The sequence below is a fragment of the Plectropomus leopardus genome, chromosome 23, assembly GCF_026936395.1.
Source record: "Plectropomus leopardus strain MGB_pleo_1.0 chromosome 23, ASM2693639v1, whole genome shotgun sequence".
Taxonomy (NCBI): Eukaryota; Metazoa; Chordata; class Actinopteri; order Perciformes; family Serranidae; genus Plectropomus; species Plectropomus leopardus.
In genome coordinates, this window is record NC_142198.1 from 18,615,763 (window position 1) to 18,632,366 (window position 16,604).

The window sequence follows — 16,604 nt, forward strand, 5'->3', positions numbered from 1 at the left end:
TGCAAAGGCACCGCCACATTAAACATTACTCATTGACCATTTGTTAATACTTATTCAAATGTATTGTTTAGATTTTTATTGTATTTTTTTTTCATATTTTTACAGTAATTTTCTTCTTTTCTATATTAATAGCTCATCTATTTGCAAAATTTACTTTCATTTTCTCTTCCTCTTGCTATGTTTATGTTATGCACCAATATCCCAAATCAGTTTTTTGTGTGTAAAAAGCAGCATTTGGCAATAAACCCAAGTCTGATATTGTTACAAAGTATCAATCAGCTTTAAATTTATGGTATGTCCCATCCAATCCATTTTATTTTGTAACATTTTGACAACTTTCTCTGCTCAGCTTCATTTTTAAAGGCACACAAGCTGTTTTTCTGGACTTTTCATGAAACAAATATGAAAAACTTTTCCAAAATAACAACAAAAAAAGTTTATTTAACATTTATGATGAGTGAGTTCAGAAAAAATAGTAAAAAAAAAAGTCATTGCATACATCATCATTTTACAGAGAAATTCTTCAGAAGACTTCACAAAATTTTCCGAGGTGGTGATGAACTTTGACATTTCAAAAAATAGGAATTGGGGCAGGGAAGTCTGTGTGTGTCTCTGTGTGTGTGTGTGTGTGTGTGTGTGTGTGTGTGTGTGTGTGGGTGTGTGCACGCGTGTGCGTGCGTGCGTGCGTGCGTGTGTGTGTGTGTGTGTGCGCGCGTTGAGGGACGAGGCATGTTTTTCCTCAAAGACCTTCAGCTATGTGGTTCAGGTTCAGATTCAGGAAGTGAAAATTTAGATGGCTTCTGGTGTGTGTGCAGAGGACACTCTGGGGATTCAGTGTGTGTGTCTGTGTGTGTGTGCGGTCTGATCGGTGCTGACAGGGAAATATGAGGTGCACGAGGGTGTGTGGGGGTGGTGGGGATAAGCGAAAGTCAGGAGGAAAACGGTGAGGAAATCAAACAGGATAACGTGTACACTTCAAAATCTGACATTTTTCCATTTGAAAACATGAATGTTTGGCTCCAATTAAAAACACTACGTTCACTGCAGTAAAGTGCTGAGGAGAAACCACTGCGGTCTGTCCACAAAAACTACTTATAAACAAGAGTGGGAGTGCTGAACCCACTGCTAGAAATACACACTGTTTGTATTGTCGCGGGGAATATTACAGAAAGCAGCAGCAGCATATGAGAGAATGGAAGGAGTTTCATTTCTAAAAAACAAGATGAAAATGAAGAAAGTTACAACGTGACAGAAAAACCTCCCAGAACAAAAATCAGAAGCTGAATGTGATGAATATTGGATTTAATTTGGATTTTTTAACTGTTTCTTCCTCCTAAATCATAAAACCAAAACCCTAAAGTTATTGTCTTTTGAGATTATCAAGATGTATTTATGACCCAGAAAAATAGAGTCATTTCCCAAACCCATGCAGGCTGGATCTTTTCCATGTTATTTCAGAGCTGTGCGTTGGTCAGGGCAAATTTTTCATTTCTGACTTGGAGAAACTACTGCAGAGGCCCTAAAGTCCCAAAAGGTGGATTTTCTTTTTTTATTGTATGCAAACACAAGTTAATTATCTTGTGGGAACAAGTTATTATCTTGTTCCCACAAGATAATTAACTTCTGTACGCAAGAAAAATAAAAAAAAAACATTAACTCTTATGGACTTTAGGGCCTCTGTATGATTCAATCCAAGTCACTGAGGAGCAAAATATACCATACCGAATGTATAATTTATTTTCAATACTTTGGTTTGTGGCTAAATACTTGCACAACCATTAACATTCCCATCTGCCTCTGTTGTACTTTATGTTTAGTGCTCACAAAAGCTAACATGTTTAATTAAGTTGGCCAATGTTAATCTTTATAACAGCTTAACATCAGCATGTTAACCCTTTAAAACCTGGTGCTGCGTTCAGATGCCTTCACAAATATTTAAACCATAGAAATCTGAGCAAATGAAGAACTTGGCAAGAACTTTTTAGTAAATTGCAAATGTAGATTTGATTTTTTCAAGCCTAGGGAAAATGTAAAAAAACAAACAACTGTATTATTATCAGAATTATATATTTAAAATTATTTCACAGAATTAACATTATTATTTAAGCCCTTTTTCAGGTTATTTAATTTCAGTTCATTTTTAAAAAAAACTCTTTTTCTTTGTTTTTGCCCTACTGTTTTTTTTAGTAATTTTCTTACACTTTTTATATATTATTTATTTATTTATTTATGTACTGCTAAATTTTGGGTCATTTCTTATCTAGTTGCTCATTGCCTTCTTTCTACTTTTTTGTAAGAAATCAAGCCAGTTTTCTCAGGTTTTTAAAGGGTTAACTGTCAGTTTTTTGTGTAAATCAGTACATCAGAACTCACATCTTTCCTCTTGTTTTGCTATTGGCTTATTTTAATAGTTTTCTTAATACTAGTAAAATTAGGGCTGAGCAATATGGACAGAATGAAATATCACGATATTATTGATGACAAGATACCTCGATATTGATATTGTAATGATATTGTATAGTCAACTATTGGTGCTTTTACAAAATATCTACACAATGCAATTGTTTTAAGTAATCATCAGTAATTTTGATATAGTGGGCAAAGGCAAATAATACAGCTACAGCAGTCTGGTAAGATTTTTTCTAGCCGACTGTTTATCACTTTACTGTAGAGTTCGGTTGAAATACACTGTGCAAACTTAAAACAGTTTGATTTAATGCAAACTGGATGAACCGACATTTGTAATTATGACACATAACAGAAAAATTAAAGTTAGACTGCTTAAGCAACCTTTGCTGATGGCACTAAATTCAACTTATACTGCGTTAGTAATAAGCACTATAGCATCGTACATCCCACGTGTATACTGTGACTGGATAGGAGTTTGTCCGAATGTACGGTGTCTATAATGTGAATGTGTTTCTCACGTAACAGCGTTTGTCGGAGAGGCATGTGGTCACTTATTGTTTAGTCTTTCTGATGACTGCTTGCGGGCGACCTTACAGATTTTTTAACGTTTTTTTTTTATTGTTGCTATGCAATTCTATTGATTGTTGAGAGCTTGAGGATGCAAGACAAATTTCCATGAAAACGGACAGTAAAATATCTTATCTATCTGTAATTATGTTTGTTGATAAACGGACTAATGGAGCAAACTGCTAAATTTATTGCTGAGTTGAGACCAGAGACATGAATGAGATTAAGTTTCAGTAGAGGTGGGAGAGCGACGAGTGGTGCACGATGGGTTTGTTTCCTAGAAAGTTTGTGTTTTTTGGGGTTACGAGGTGAAACTTGGCAGAATCAGTGTATCGAGAAATTGAAAACTGCACCAATATTACTGTCAGTTTGCTGTTTGGACTCGGTGGTCACCATGTTTAAGTCCGGAGCAGCGGCCGATTCAAGTGTGACATCTGGTGGTGAAATTTGGCATACTTGTGCAGCGTTAAGCTAAATATCAAACCGGCTTGAAATTTTTTACACCTAGACAAGACAACATTTGTGACATTACAATATCCAAATTTTAAGCAGATATTTAGCCTCATGTCATTATATCGGTATAATTTCGATATTTTGCCCAGCCTAGTTCTACAAATATTAACTTTTCGTGACAGAAAATCCCACACAATGCTGTTTTTTTTAATACAAAATCTGTGTAATGTTTAATATTAACGCACACTATAGCTTTGGATGTATGAGGGCCTTTCCAATATTATTTAATGACTGATTCTTGATCGCAAATTAACAATAATCTGATGATCTATCAAACCAATATATAAAGCAGAACAGAGAGACACAGCTATAAACCTTTATGCTTTGCTCACTAAAACTTGGAAGTACTTTCCAAAGTTTCAAGCTGGTGCTATACATACAAATACCTTACAATCAAATCTGACCTCACAAAAATAAGCACAAATTCACATCCACGTTATTTAAAATGTTCCCCTTTCTTTGCCAGCTCTGAACTTGATAGCACAAAGTAAAATATGTGTGACGTATATACAAAGCATTTAAAGAAAAGTTCACACTCAGACGCACATTGCATTGTAAAGGTCATAAAATCAGTATAAACAAGTTTGATTCATCAGATTTCACACACAGACATCGTATAAAATATCATTGACAGCTCACATCGGCCGTTTTATAGTGTCGAGATCAGACGCTTACAGATGTGCTCTCAGCTTCTTGAGGCCCCGGCGATATAAAAGTGGAAGGTGCATGCACAGCTTTACTGTCAGTCTTATAAAGAGAGTGTAAGCACAATTTATTACAGGATACAGAGGCTAAAATGAACATCCAAGTATTTTTCTTTTTATATGAAGCCCTTTATCTACAGAGCAGCTTCCATCACATCTGTTCTCTCGGCATTTCGTCCTCTTCGGGTTTTGGTTTAAATCCAAAAGTCTGTGTTTTGCGTTCCAAAACAGCACCGTGGTCCAGAGGAAAAATTCCACAACAACTTCCACAAATGTCAGGATTGTCTTTCAATTTAACGTCTTTGGGAAGAGGCTGTGGCGGATGCGATGCCCCGACTGCTCGACTGTTGACCGTAAAGAAAAAACACCTCTTCCAGACAAAGAGAGTAACTTTTGTTGTTCTCGGATGAGTTTGTGTAAAGATCCCACGCTTCAGTTGACTTTAAAGATGCTGAAGATGTGAGGCGAGGCTGAGGGGTTGCCCAGAGTGTGGAGTCTAAAGGACGAGCCCGTGATGGCCTGCAGCTCCGTGCCTTTGTCCAGTCGCAGGAGGCCGGACACCTGGCAGGGCTTCAGGAAGTGGAAAGGGTGTGGCCCGGCGGAGGGGGTCGTCCCGTAACCCTCCATGCACTGCAGCTTCTGAGGCCTCTGTCCGCTGGTCACCACGTCCAGCTTCACATACTGAGACTGCTGCTCATTGAACAACACCTGAGGAGACACAGAGGATAATCAATCAATCAAGAGACACTAGGACAGTGATATTCTCTCATTTTGAGAAATATCCTAAACTCTAAAAAGTTCTCTAGTACTAGTACTAATACTAGAAACATCCTAAAATCCTAGAAAACATGAATGAATCTGCTGCGACTAGCCCCTGGCCTCCTGCCATTTTGCAAAAGTGGTCCCCAAACTTGTCAGAACAACTTGTTTCGTCTCAATTATTTAAAACTAAAAACTGAAAACTAAGCACTGGATTTCCAAGTTTTCCACCATCATAATTCTTTCTTTCTTTTGGCAAGATTTTCTCCAGACCTCTGTCAACTTGACAAGAGCGAGGTCTGGCTACATGAGATTACATGTAACCTGATATCCACTTCTCCAAAAAACATGATACATACCAGTACAAATATGACTGATGTTTGTTCATGATAAAGGCTGTTTTTTATAAAGCCGCATTCAGTTAGAGAACTTGGACGTGGGGCTGCGTCCCAAGACTCTGCTGATTCACTGTAGTTGCAAATTTGAAATCGATTACTTCACTACAACTTGAGAACTATGGAAGCCAAATTTAAGCGCAGGCTCAGTCTAGGCCCCATCCATCCTCTCTTGTGCAGCGCTTTGCGATTTTGTAATGGATTTTAGATGTGCATAAAAGTTAAAATATTCCCACATTTTCAATGCAACTTGTCACACTTGGCTTTGGTAGCTGATCTAATCAAGCAAGTGGCGGGCTTGATGTGGTATGAACAGTGGGACAATGGCAGATACAGACGAAAGGTTTATACTATCAGTACATACGATGACCTGTTTAATTTGACCACAGCATTCAAATGCTAAATAGACTAGCTGGCTAGTTTATTTAGCAGAGGAACTCATGGCCACAATGGGGGCTTGGAAATGCCGCTGATGTCTCTTGCATTTGGTGGCACAATTGCAGCTTGAAATGCCTCGCTGTCTTGCTAAAAGCACCCTTTTTCAGTGTAACAGTCGCTGCTGGAGATGCCCAGATGTCTTGCTGGAAAACAACAGGTCTTGGTACCACAATGGAAGCTGAACATGATTCCATGTCTTGCTATAAAGCATCCACTTTTGGTGGCACAGTTGCCGCTGGTAATGCCCCCAATGCCATCTATGTCTCTCTAAAAATACCCAGTTTGGTGTCGAAAGTTGGTGCTGGATATGCTCTGATGTCTCACTAAAAACATCTGCGTTTGGTGTCACGATCGCAGCTGGAAATGCCACCAATGTCTTGCTAAAAACACCCTCTTTCTGTGGAACAGCTGCCGCTGGAGATGCCCAGATGTCTTGCTAGAAAACAGCCGGTCTTGGAGCCACAATAATAGTTGGAAATGATCCCATATCTTACTTAGAAACACCCTCTTTTGGTGTCACAATTGCCACTGGTAATGCCCCCAATTTTGTCTATGTCTCTCTACAAAACATCCAATTTTGGTGCCTCAATCAGTGCTGGAAATGGCAAGATGTCTTGTTATAAAAACATCTTCTTTTTTCACAATTGCAGCTGGAAATGCTTCAATATCTTGCTAAAAACAACTGGTTTTAGTGCTGCATTCTGCACCTGAAATACCCCATTTGTCGAGCTTGAAAAACACCTAGTTTTGGTGCAGCAATTGGTGCTGGAAATGCTTCGATATCTTGCTGAGAAACACCTGCTTTTGGTGGCACAATCGCCGCTGGAGATGCCCAGATTTTTGCTAGAAAACAACCGGTCTTGGTGCCACAGTGGCAGCTGGAAACGATCCCATGTCTTGCTAAAAAACACGCGCTTTTTGGTGGCACAATTTTCTCTATAAGTGCTTCATTGTCCTGCTATGAAACATCCACTTTTGGTGGCACAACCGCAGATGGAAATGCCGCCAGTTTTGGTTGCAGAAATGTTACATATTTGTGGTTTGTAGAAATGTACAATGCCAACATTGTCTTCTGGCTACAGGGCTTCTTTTCCCGTTGGACAAAATGGTCTCATCTCAGCTATACATTTTACAACATAAAATGCAGTCTGTGATTAGCCAAGTCATTGATTTTAATTAGGAAATGTCTCATCAAAGAATAAGACTGCAAACAAGTCAACATTCAGTACCTGTCAGTTTTCGATACTCTGTGAACATGTGGAGAATCTGAGGATGTTGATGTAGTTTTTTAATAAACTACAACTCCCAGCACAAACTCACCTGGCAGAACAGGAAGTAGACGCCTGCTTTCTCCACAGTGAAGGTGCCTTGTTCCTTGTTGTACCTCACCGCTTTAGTCATATTCAACGTCCTCTCCTCCCAACCCTTTATCACGCCACCTTCTCCCACTGACACACAAACAGACACATATCCGGGGTCAGTCATCTCACAGACAAAACTTTCACAGATTATCTTCCATCTTTCATTTTTACGACTCTTACCTTGCTGAGAGGAGACTTTGGTTACTGGTGGAAAGTGAAAGAGACATTGAAAGAGAGGGAAAAGGGAAAGTCAATTAAGATTTTATGAGTGCAATCGTATAGGGGTATATGATTGAAACCACTTCAGCAGATGCTACACGAGACGGCTATAAGGGATCTGCCAAGCCACTTACTCTCAAAATGAGACGCCGCTTTCTTTCCACTTCCATTCCTCCCTCGCAGCGCCCCCCCTTCACAAGGCAAGGAGAGACAGAATATGAATGGCAGAGAAAATAACGTCTGTGGTTTTTTTGATAAAACAATCATTCCCATCTGTATCTGTCTAATAACACGGTGTGTTAATTTGCAGCCATTTAAATTCGACCTGGCTCGTTTTTAACGCGGTTAGCAGATGGACAGAGGATTTCCTGTCACGTGCTTCGATATATTTCCTCAAACTGTTATTTTCAGTCGTGTGCCTCATTTTTTTTTTGGCCTGTGGGGGCTAATCTTAGTGCCAGCTGGTCGCAGTCATCTAGAAAATACAGACAAAGAAGAGAGATAGAGTGAAGGAGGATGGAGAGCTGAGTGTGTGTGTGTGTGTAGGGAGGACAGACAGAGACGAGATGGACAGTAAAAAGTGGAAACATTAAATGTAGCCTGAGAGACGAAGCTAAGAACACTAAAGAAGAGCAATGAAGTGCCGGAAAAAGAGAGTCAAAAAGGTCTTTGGCTGCTCTGTGACCCAAAAGAGTCGATTAAGAACAGAGAGAAGCAACAGCTTCAGTCCCTGCTCCGATAAAAACAATAAATAAAACACAACGCTTAAAGACCAGAGCTGCACAAAGCCTTCTCTTGTTACTCACTAAAGGTTTATTTCTGCTTTGCAATCTGGCCTACGGGGAGGGTAACATTTGTAAGTTATTGTGTAGCATATATTTTGAAACGTTTCAACAACACTGTGGTCAAAGTGTGGTTAGGTTTAGGCACCACTTGGTTATGGTTAGGAAAATATAATGATGTAGCTTAAAATTGTGTAGCAGTTTTGTCGCCACAGCCACCGCTGAAAATGCAGCAATGTCTCGCTAGTAAACACAACGTTATGATGCCACAATGGCAACTTAAAATTCCCCAATGTCTTGCCAAAAAACACTCAGTTTTGGTGCCACAGTTGTGGCTGAAAATGCCCTGATGTCTCGCTTAAAAACACCTGGCTTTAGTGTGACAATTGTGAAGGGAAATATTGCCTTGTTTTTCCTGGTTTTAGTGTCACAATTACTTAAAAACCCACTTTTGGAGCCAAAATCGTTGCTGGAAACGCAATCGATATCTCGCAAAAAAAAAACACCCGGCTTCGGTACCACAATCTCCGTCAGAAATGCAGTGATTTCTCCGTAAAATACACCTGCTTTTGGTGCTAAAATTGCGACTGGCCCTGCAGCAATGTCTCACTAAAAAACACCTAGTTTTGGTGCCACAATCGCAGCTGGAAATAATGCGATATCTAACTAAAAATACCTGGTTATGTTGCCATAGTCACAACGAGAATAGGCCCAATGTCACGCTAAAAAATACCCAGTTTTGGTGCCACATTTGCAACTGAAAATGCCCGATATTGCTTAAAAATGCCAGACTTTGGTGCCAAAATCAACGCTGGAAATGCAGCCGATGTCTCCCAAAAAAACACCTGGTTTTGGTTCCGCAGTCGCGGCTGGATATACCCCAATGCTTTGCAAAAAAAAAATTATTTAGATCCAGTTTTGGTACCATACTTGCGGCTGACGATGCCCTGATGACTTGTAATGCCACGTTTGCCGCTGGAAATGCAGCAATGTCTCAATAAAAAAGACACAGTTTGTTGTTTGTTGGTCTCCAACAGTAGTGTGCAGTGGTCTGCTGTGATGCTGATGTCTTGCTAAAACACAGTCTGAGAGACAAAGCTAACACTGAATATGAGAAATAAAGAGCCAGAAAAAGATTCAAGGTATTTGGCTGCTCTGAGACTCAACGAGTCGATTAAGAACAGAATGAAGCAACAGCTACGGCTCCCACTCGGGATAAATACAATAAATAAAACACAACGCTAAAAGGCCAGAGCTGCAGAACGCCTGCTCTTGTTACCCACTAAAGGTTTATTTTAGCTTCGCAATCTGGCCTACGGGGAGCGATTTCAGACACAGACACAACCCAAATAGTGTAACTGAGAAATATATACTTTATGTTTCAAGACAGAGCAGCCAAACACCGGGGCCCCCCGCCATCATATAGGAATATTAAGTCCCCGCTAAAATAACTCACAGGTGGGTGACCCTGTAGACTTAGGATTTGCTATGGGCGAGCATTAAGCCCTCAGGCTGGCCAGAGTTTCCTGACTCAAGCTGTCAGTCATCAGGAGAGAACATAACAGCAGTGTCCTGCTGAAACGCTGCACCGCGGTGGTCAACTTTCCACAAACTGGAAAAAGCTGTTTGGACTTTTTTCTATATTCTCGACGATAGCCATGAATTTATGAACACTGTTTAATACGTTTTGGATGACAAAGTCAGACATCGGTTACCGCAGAGAAAGGCTGATATCAGCAGGATAGCAATATAGATATTCTGGCGAGAAATGCAGCTCTCTAAATGAATCCTTTTTGTCAAATTTGGACATTCATCCCTCCTCTGAAATCCAGCTCCAAAGCGCCTGAGAGTTCACTCTCGGACAAAAAGTGAACAATCAAGCAATCCCGTGATGGTGACGCAAGCAGAGGCTATAAATACTGCAATGATAGGTCATCAAATATCACCGCTTTCACAACAAATCATAGCTGTGTCAGTCGTGTGCTCAGAGGGGGGAAGAGAAAAAAAATCAATTCCGCTGCCCAAAAGCGTGCAACAAGGCCTCGCTCCCGCGCCAGCTGGTTTTCTGGGCTTCGAGGCCGTTCTGGTCAGACCTGTAATTTCTGAAACAGTCATCCAGCTGCCTACTTTTTCCTGTGTCAACTTTTAGCAGCGGGCTGTGCCTGCAGCCCACTAGACCCGACCAAAGTGGCATGTGGGCCAAGACTGGCCAGCGTTTGTGTTAAATGTTCTTCCCAAAAAAAACAACAGAGCACAGTTGGTAAGTATTGTGTCTGTGGTGATTTCGGGGGCGGCGAGAAAGCAAAAAACTTCATGTTGCTGGTGTTGGAGTCAAGAAAATGCAGCTGTGGAAGGAAATTTGCAATACCGTCTCTCTTCACTCTCTGCCCCACCAGCAGCTCTCTCTTCTCCAGAATGAGCTGAACAATGGCCTTCCTCTGTGTATTGACCTGTTGAAAGAGAGAGAGAGAAAGAACGCACTATTAACAAATGTCCAATAAGTTTATTATGACTTTTTTCTGGCGCGGGTCCCACGCAGCCACAGACGGCCTCTTCCAGCCAGCCACATAAACAGACTCGTCTCTTCCAGTATCCTGCCCCTGCTGCCATGCTCGCTTTAGAACAGGTCTGCCACTTCCTCAGAGACGTGTTGCAACACCTAATGCATGTTTTTAGTGCTTTGCATTCCTCGCATCTTTACTCCCATTTCTGAGAAAGAAAGGATTTTTGCCAAGCCAGCAAAGTTTGAAAAGCTTGGCTGGGGGCCCGCTGAATGACCGAAGGAGGCCTATATGAAGTAAGAGGAACCGTGGCTCAGGGAAAGTATGTTTAAATTTACTGCTACTGTGGAAATGGAGGCAGCGAGTCGCTCTCCGCTCTCCAGACGTTCACTCGCTGGCTCTCATCAGGAGTTGGCCAACGGTCAAATGGACAGAACGGGGCCCCTTGGGAAAGACTCCAGCATCAACACTCCACGTGTCCAATTTTTGGGGTGTTGTGTGTGTGTGTGTGTGTGTGTGTGTGCGTGTGCGCGCAGGTCTGTCAACATGATCCACGGCCAACCTGTCCTCCTGATCTCAAATCCAGTGCAACCTGGTTTTGTAAATACTGTGAACTCAAAACCAGAAGAATTTCCATCAGCTCCTTTTGGCTGCTTCTAGAGAATTTGCCTTGTGATGCAACCCTCGTGCTGGAGTCTCAACATTTGCTACAAGTGTAAGAAGTTTCAAAACTGCACTTTGCATTTAGCCTGCTCACATGGGTGTAAATTTTACACAGGGGACAACATGCCCTCAATTTTAAAATGTGTGCATTCGTCTTCCCCAATAAATTTAATAAATTGTAGCTGGAAAATGCCCCAATGTCTTGCTCAAAAAAGACCCAGTTTTGGTGCAAATATCACAGCTGGAATTGTTGCAACTTCTTGCTATAAAAGCACTCTGTTTTGATGCCACAATCACAGCTGCAAATGTAGCAGTGTCTAGCTAAAAAAAAAAAACCTGTTTTGGTGTCACTATCGCCACTGGATATGCCCCAATGTCTTGCTAGAAAAAACAACCAGTTTGGGTGCCACAATCCCTGCTAGAAATGTTTGCAACATCTTGCTGCAAAGCATGCGGTTTTGATGCCACATTTGGGCTGGAAATGTTGCGATGTCTTGCTAAAAAGCACTCGCTTTAGTGGCTATGATCACAATTGGAAATACCTTGATATCTTGCTGAAAAATAACCAGTTATAGTGACACAATTGTGCTGGAAATACCTTGATTTCTTGCTTAAAAGCACCTGCTTTTGGTGCTACATTTGCAAATGGAAATGCCTTGATGGCTTGATAAAAACACCCAGTTATTGTGACACAACTGGGCTGGAAATCTTGCAATTACTTGCTGAAAAAACACCTACTTTTGGTGCTACATTCGCAACTAGAAATGCATTGATGTCTTGCTGAAAAACACCTGGTTATGGTGACGCAATTGGGCTGGAAATGTTGCAATGTCTTGCTAAAAAGCACCCGCTCTTCGTACTACAATCACAACTGGAATTACCTTGCTGTTTTGCTGAAAAACACCCAGTTATAGTGATACAGTAGGGCTGGAAATACTTTGATTTCTTGCTTTAGAGCACCTGTTTTTGGTGCTGCGTTCGCAAAGGAAAATGCCTTGATGGCTTGATAAAAACACCCAGTTATAATGACAGAATTGGGCTGGAAAATTTGCGATTTCTTGCAAAAAAAATCAACGTACTTTTGGTGCTACAATTGCAACTGGAAATGCCCAGATGTCTTGTTAAAAGACACCTCGCTTTTGGTGCAAAGATGTGCAAGACAGACATGGCTCAAGAGAGGAAGGTCGGGGGTCCAAAGAGACTGCAGATGCATGGGGCCCAGCATTTTTGTGCTACACCCCTGTAGGAAATTGTTTGATGCTTGAATTTTCCTGCTGAGGAACCCCAAACTCTCTGTTTCATATGTTGCAGCTCCCTTGAATGTACAGAATTTCTGCAAATGTCACTAACAGAAAGGATAGTTGCTCCTATCTGTGCAGGAGAATTGGCCTTGCATGTTGCAAAACGCTCTACACTTGCCACACTAAATCATGCAGCCTGTTTCACTCTGTGCACTCAGTTGGGTATAAAGTGCACACACGGCAAATAGTTGAGGCTTTCCAGTAAATTGAGATAAAACTGGAGCACAACTGGCACCGGAGTAATTAAACATGGCGGGGGGAGCAGCAGAGGAGGGGGGGACTTGACGCAAAAATAAGCAGTAACTCCACACAACCTGACTGCACTTATTGGTAAGCAATAAAAGTGCCAAGCAGAGATATGGTGCAATACAATAGAGTACGTGCAAGGCTGGAGAGAGAAGGGGGGTGAAGTGTGGAATCGCATTTTTCCATGCCCCCCCCGCGAAGATTCCCGTAACCGCAGCCACACACACAAAAAAAAGTTACATAACAAACACTTTGTGATAATTACAGGCGGGTAAATATTATTGTTGGTGCAAATATGCGTGGTAACCGTGTTTTGCAGGCTTGATTGGGTTTTAAGTATGATACAAACCTGCTCCATTCGGTCCTGCAGGATCTTAAAAGACTGGGACAGGTCCCGCGTCTGTCGCCAAGTCCACGCCGTAAACAGCGCGCTGCATGCGGCCAGAGACAGAGCCACCAAGGCCAGAGAAGCCCAGACGACCCGCAGCTTGCGCACTCGCCTCCTCTGCAGAATCCGATGCATGTTGGTGCAAGACTGCGCTGCTACTCGCCGCCGCAGACCATCCAAAGTCCCCGCTTCAACTTCATTCCAGCAGAGCATGAAGTCGCTCCAAATGCGGTGCTGTCCAAATGTCCATTTTGGTGCACAAAGACGCGCGAGTGGACAGCTTAAAACCAAACACCCACTGCTTTTTAGACGATCTTTTTTGTGTGTGTAAATCTCAGTTTATGTGACAGATGAAGGGTTTTTAATAACGCAACAAAACATCCAAACAGATCACCATCCTCCGCGTGCCTCCAAACACACGAAAACTGCAACTCGCGCACATCAACTGTTGCATCCTTCTCCTTGTGATTCGTTGACTCAGCTCTCTTGTCTTCCCTTTAAACAGCGCGCTGGGGGGTCACTCTATTAGACAGACACACCGAGCACACATCAGCGTCAAATCACACACACACACATACACACACACGCACACGCACACACACAGACACACAAACACACATACTTGGCGGTGAACTTTCCGCGCGCCCTCGGTGAGCTCTGATGTTGTGATACCAGCGTGCATCCGCCGTAAAAACCAACGAGGTGAGCGCGAGAAAAACACAGGAGGCGCACCGGGGCTTCCTCTGCTGCTCCAGACACTTTCATCAACTTGCACGGCTTGAAAATATGTGCCATTCACGCGTGTGACACTTCCGTCTGTGACCACACGGTGGCTGTAGTGTATAGGTGATGACTTGAATATCCGGTGAATCATCAGCAGGCGAGCTGTAACTGATATTGATTCCAGTAGACAATTTATACTTTGAAATCTAAAAGAAAATCTCCCAATAAAGTACTCTTGCATTGAACCAGGGTCATGGATTTATAATTAGGGGGTGTTTATAATGATTATAAATTATTATAAATTATGTGACAGAAAAAATATTTTTAAAAATCTATATTTTTCAGACCTTTTTTTTCCAGGCAACGTTTTTGTTTGTTTTTATTTTTTACATGACTTTTTGCTTTTCTTAATTACTTTTCTTTCTTTCTTTCTTTTGCTAATTTCTTGCTTTTGAGCTGTGTCTTACATTATTTATATATTTAGTTATTTTTCCAAATGCGAATCATTTCAGATTGACATTAATTGAATTTAGATAAGCACAGATAAGCAACCCATTGCATTAACCCATTGAAACCTGATAAAATTGGCGTGATTTCTTTCAAACACACAGGAAAGGGGCAAGAAAAAACTTGACCCGAAAAAATTACAAAAAATTGCAAGATAAATACCTAAAATTTAAAAAAATAAGAAGTTTGACCCAAAAATAAGAAGAAAGTAAAAAGTGCAAGAAAATTACCTGAAAATACAAAAGACAAACAAACAAATTATCAAGAAAATTGAATTGCCTGGAAAAAAAGCTTTAAAAAATAACATTTATTCAGTAAAACATTTGTAATACTTAATCATGATACTTATAAATATAGTTAATTGGGGATTTTACCCTGTAACAATTTTAAAAATAATTTCCTCCAATTTGTGGAACATTTCTTGTTATCGTCCTTTTTTCTCATGTTTTCAAAAGAGAGCAAACCAATGTGCTCAGGCTTTCAAATACGTGTAAAAGGTGTGAACGCAGCACAAGAAGAGTGATGCTGATCCTGGTTTCAAAGGGTTAATCATTCAATATTTGTTCTGACGTATTTGCACTCTGCAGCTTTGCACTACTGAGTAACTGTTTACAATTTACAGAAAGTCTGACCTAAAGACCTATGCACTACTTTATATCTTCTTTCAACAATTGTACTTACATAATAGCTAAATATTTGTCTTCTTTGCTTCAGCTTTGTTGTTGTTTTAAGCTCTATTTCTATTTCTTTGTATTAGAACAAACAAAAAAAAAGACAACAAACAATAAAAAAAGTCAAATTCCTCATATGTGTTTACACGTACCTGAGTAATCGAGCTTATCTGCTAAATTCACTCAGACTGAAGAGACTGTGACGTGGACACACAGCTGTGAAGCAACACTGTTTTTTAACTGCAGTCAGAGAGATTTTATTCCTCTGTGTCAACGAGACGGAGCAGTCAAACAAGTAAACAGTAAAACACAGCCTTGGTTTTCAAAACTTGGTGACCACAGGAAATACTTTTCTCATGCACGTTCTAAATGTAACATGGCTTTAGATGTTTTCTAATGAATCATAATTTACAGTAAATTACACTAAATGTGTTTTTTGTAGAGTGAAATCATGGCATCCAACATTTTCACTGGTCACGTGAAAAACCTGTGAATCACTTAGATGTCTCAGTTAACAAATTTCCTTCCTTCCTTTTGTGGTTTGAGGTTGTTTCTGTTTTTTTGTTATCTCGTGAAGCCCTTTAAAAACTCCTTAGAAGAAGTCTTAAACTCTCAATGTCCCTGAAAACTTTACTTTTTGGATTCACAGGATTTCCACTCAACTAGGATCATCTCTATTGACAAAATCAGACAGATTACAACAAACGCCTCTGCTGGCAGAAAACATCAAAGACTTCACATAGCATTTAATGACACAGTATTGAACTCAGTACTGAATATATCTTACAGTGTGAATGATACACTGAGTAAGTCATGTCTCTTCCTGACAACTTAACAGCATCAGTAGTAGAAACGAGCCCAGCACATCAACATAGTTGTCTCCTGTTACGCTGTATAGTTATCACACACCCTGCACACTAAAAGCTGAATAACATTTCAAATATTTATTTATTTTTCTTGTGTTTCGAAAGCACAAAATGCTCTTCAAAGTCCGATTTATTGCAGAGATTTGACCGGAGTCAGGGTTAAACTTGGATTTGGATTCAGTTTTCCATGCTGGGAACAAAGTATCAAGTTGTATACTTTTAGCTCTGAGTCTGGCACGCTGATGGGAAGTTGCAGACATGATGGTTTATAAATATCTCTTGATGTTCCCTTGGACTCTATATTGATCTTGAGGGCATGCACTCTGTTATTGCAAAACGACAGCACATTAAATGTACTTCTGTGTGTAGATTTTGCACACTGGCCCTGCGGGTCAAAACGCAGCATTTCAGAAAAAGAAACACGACACGACACGACAATATTTCACAAAAGACATTTCAGAAAACATAAATACATTGTGGTGCTTTGTGAAATGTTATGTGTTATAAAATGTCGTAGTGTGTTGTGAAACAAGGTTGTGCTTTGTGAAATATTGTGTTTTCTAATTAGTTGTTTTTTTTGTTAAATGTCAT

The 16,604-nt window shown here is 40.6% G+C and overlaps 1 protein-coding gene across 1 annotated transcript; it reads right to left on the minus strand.

The window, feature by feature from the left end:
• Positions 1-421: 421 nt before the first annotated feature.
• Positions 422-14,029, minus strand: tnfsf12 (TNF superfamily member 12). Its single transcript, XM_042512787.2, has 6 exons — positions 13,208-14,029; positions 10,516-10,597; positions 7,500-7,556; positions 7,327-7,350; positions 7,106-7,233; positions 422-4,901 (listed from the first exon to the last, which is right to left on the minus strand). The coding sequence occupies exons 1-6, from the start codon at positions 13,457-13,459 to the stop codon at positions 4,626-4,628; spliced, it is 819 nt and encodes a 272-aa protein (XP_042368721.1). The 5' UTR covers positions 13,460-14,029; the 3' UTR covers positions 422-4,625.
• Between the last annotated feature and the right edge of the window lie 2,575 nt (positions 14,030-16,604).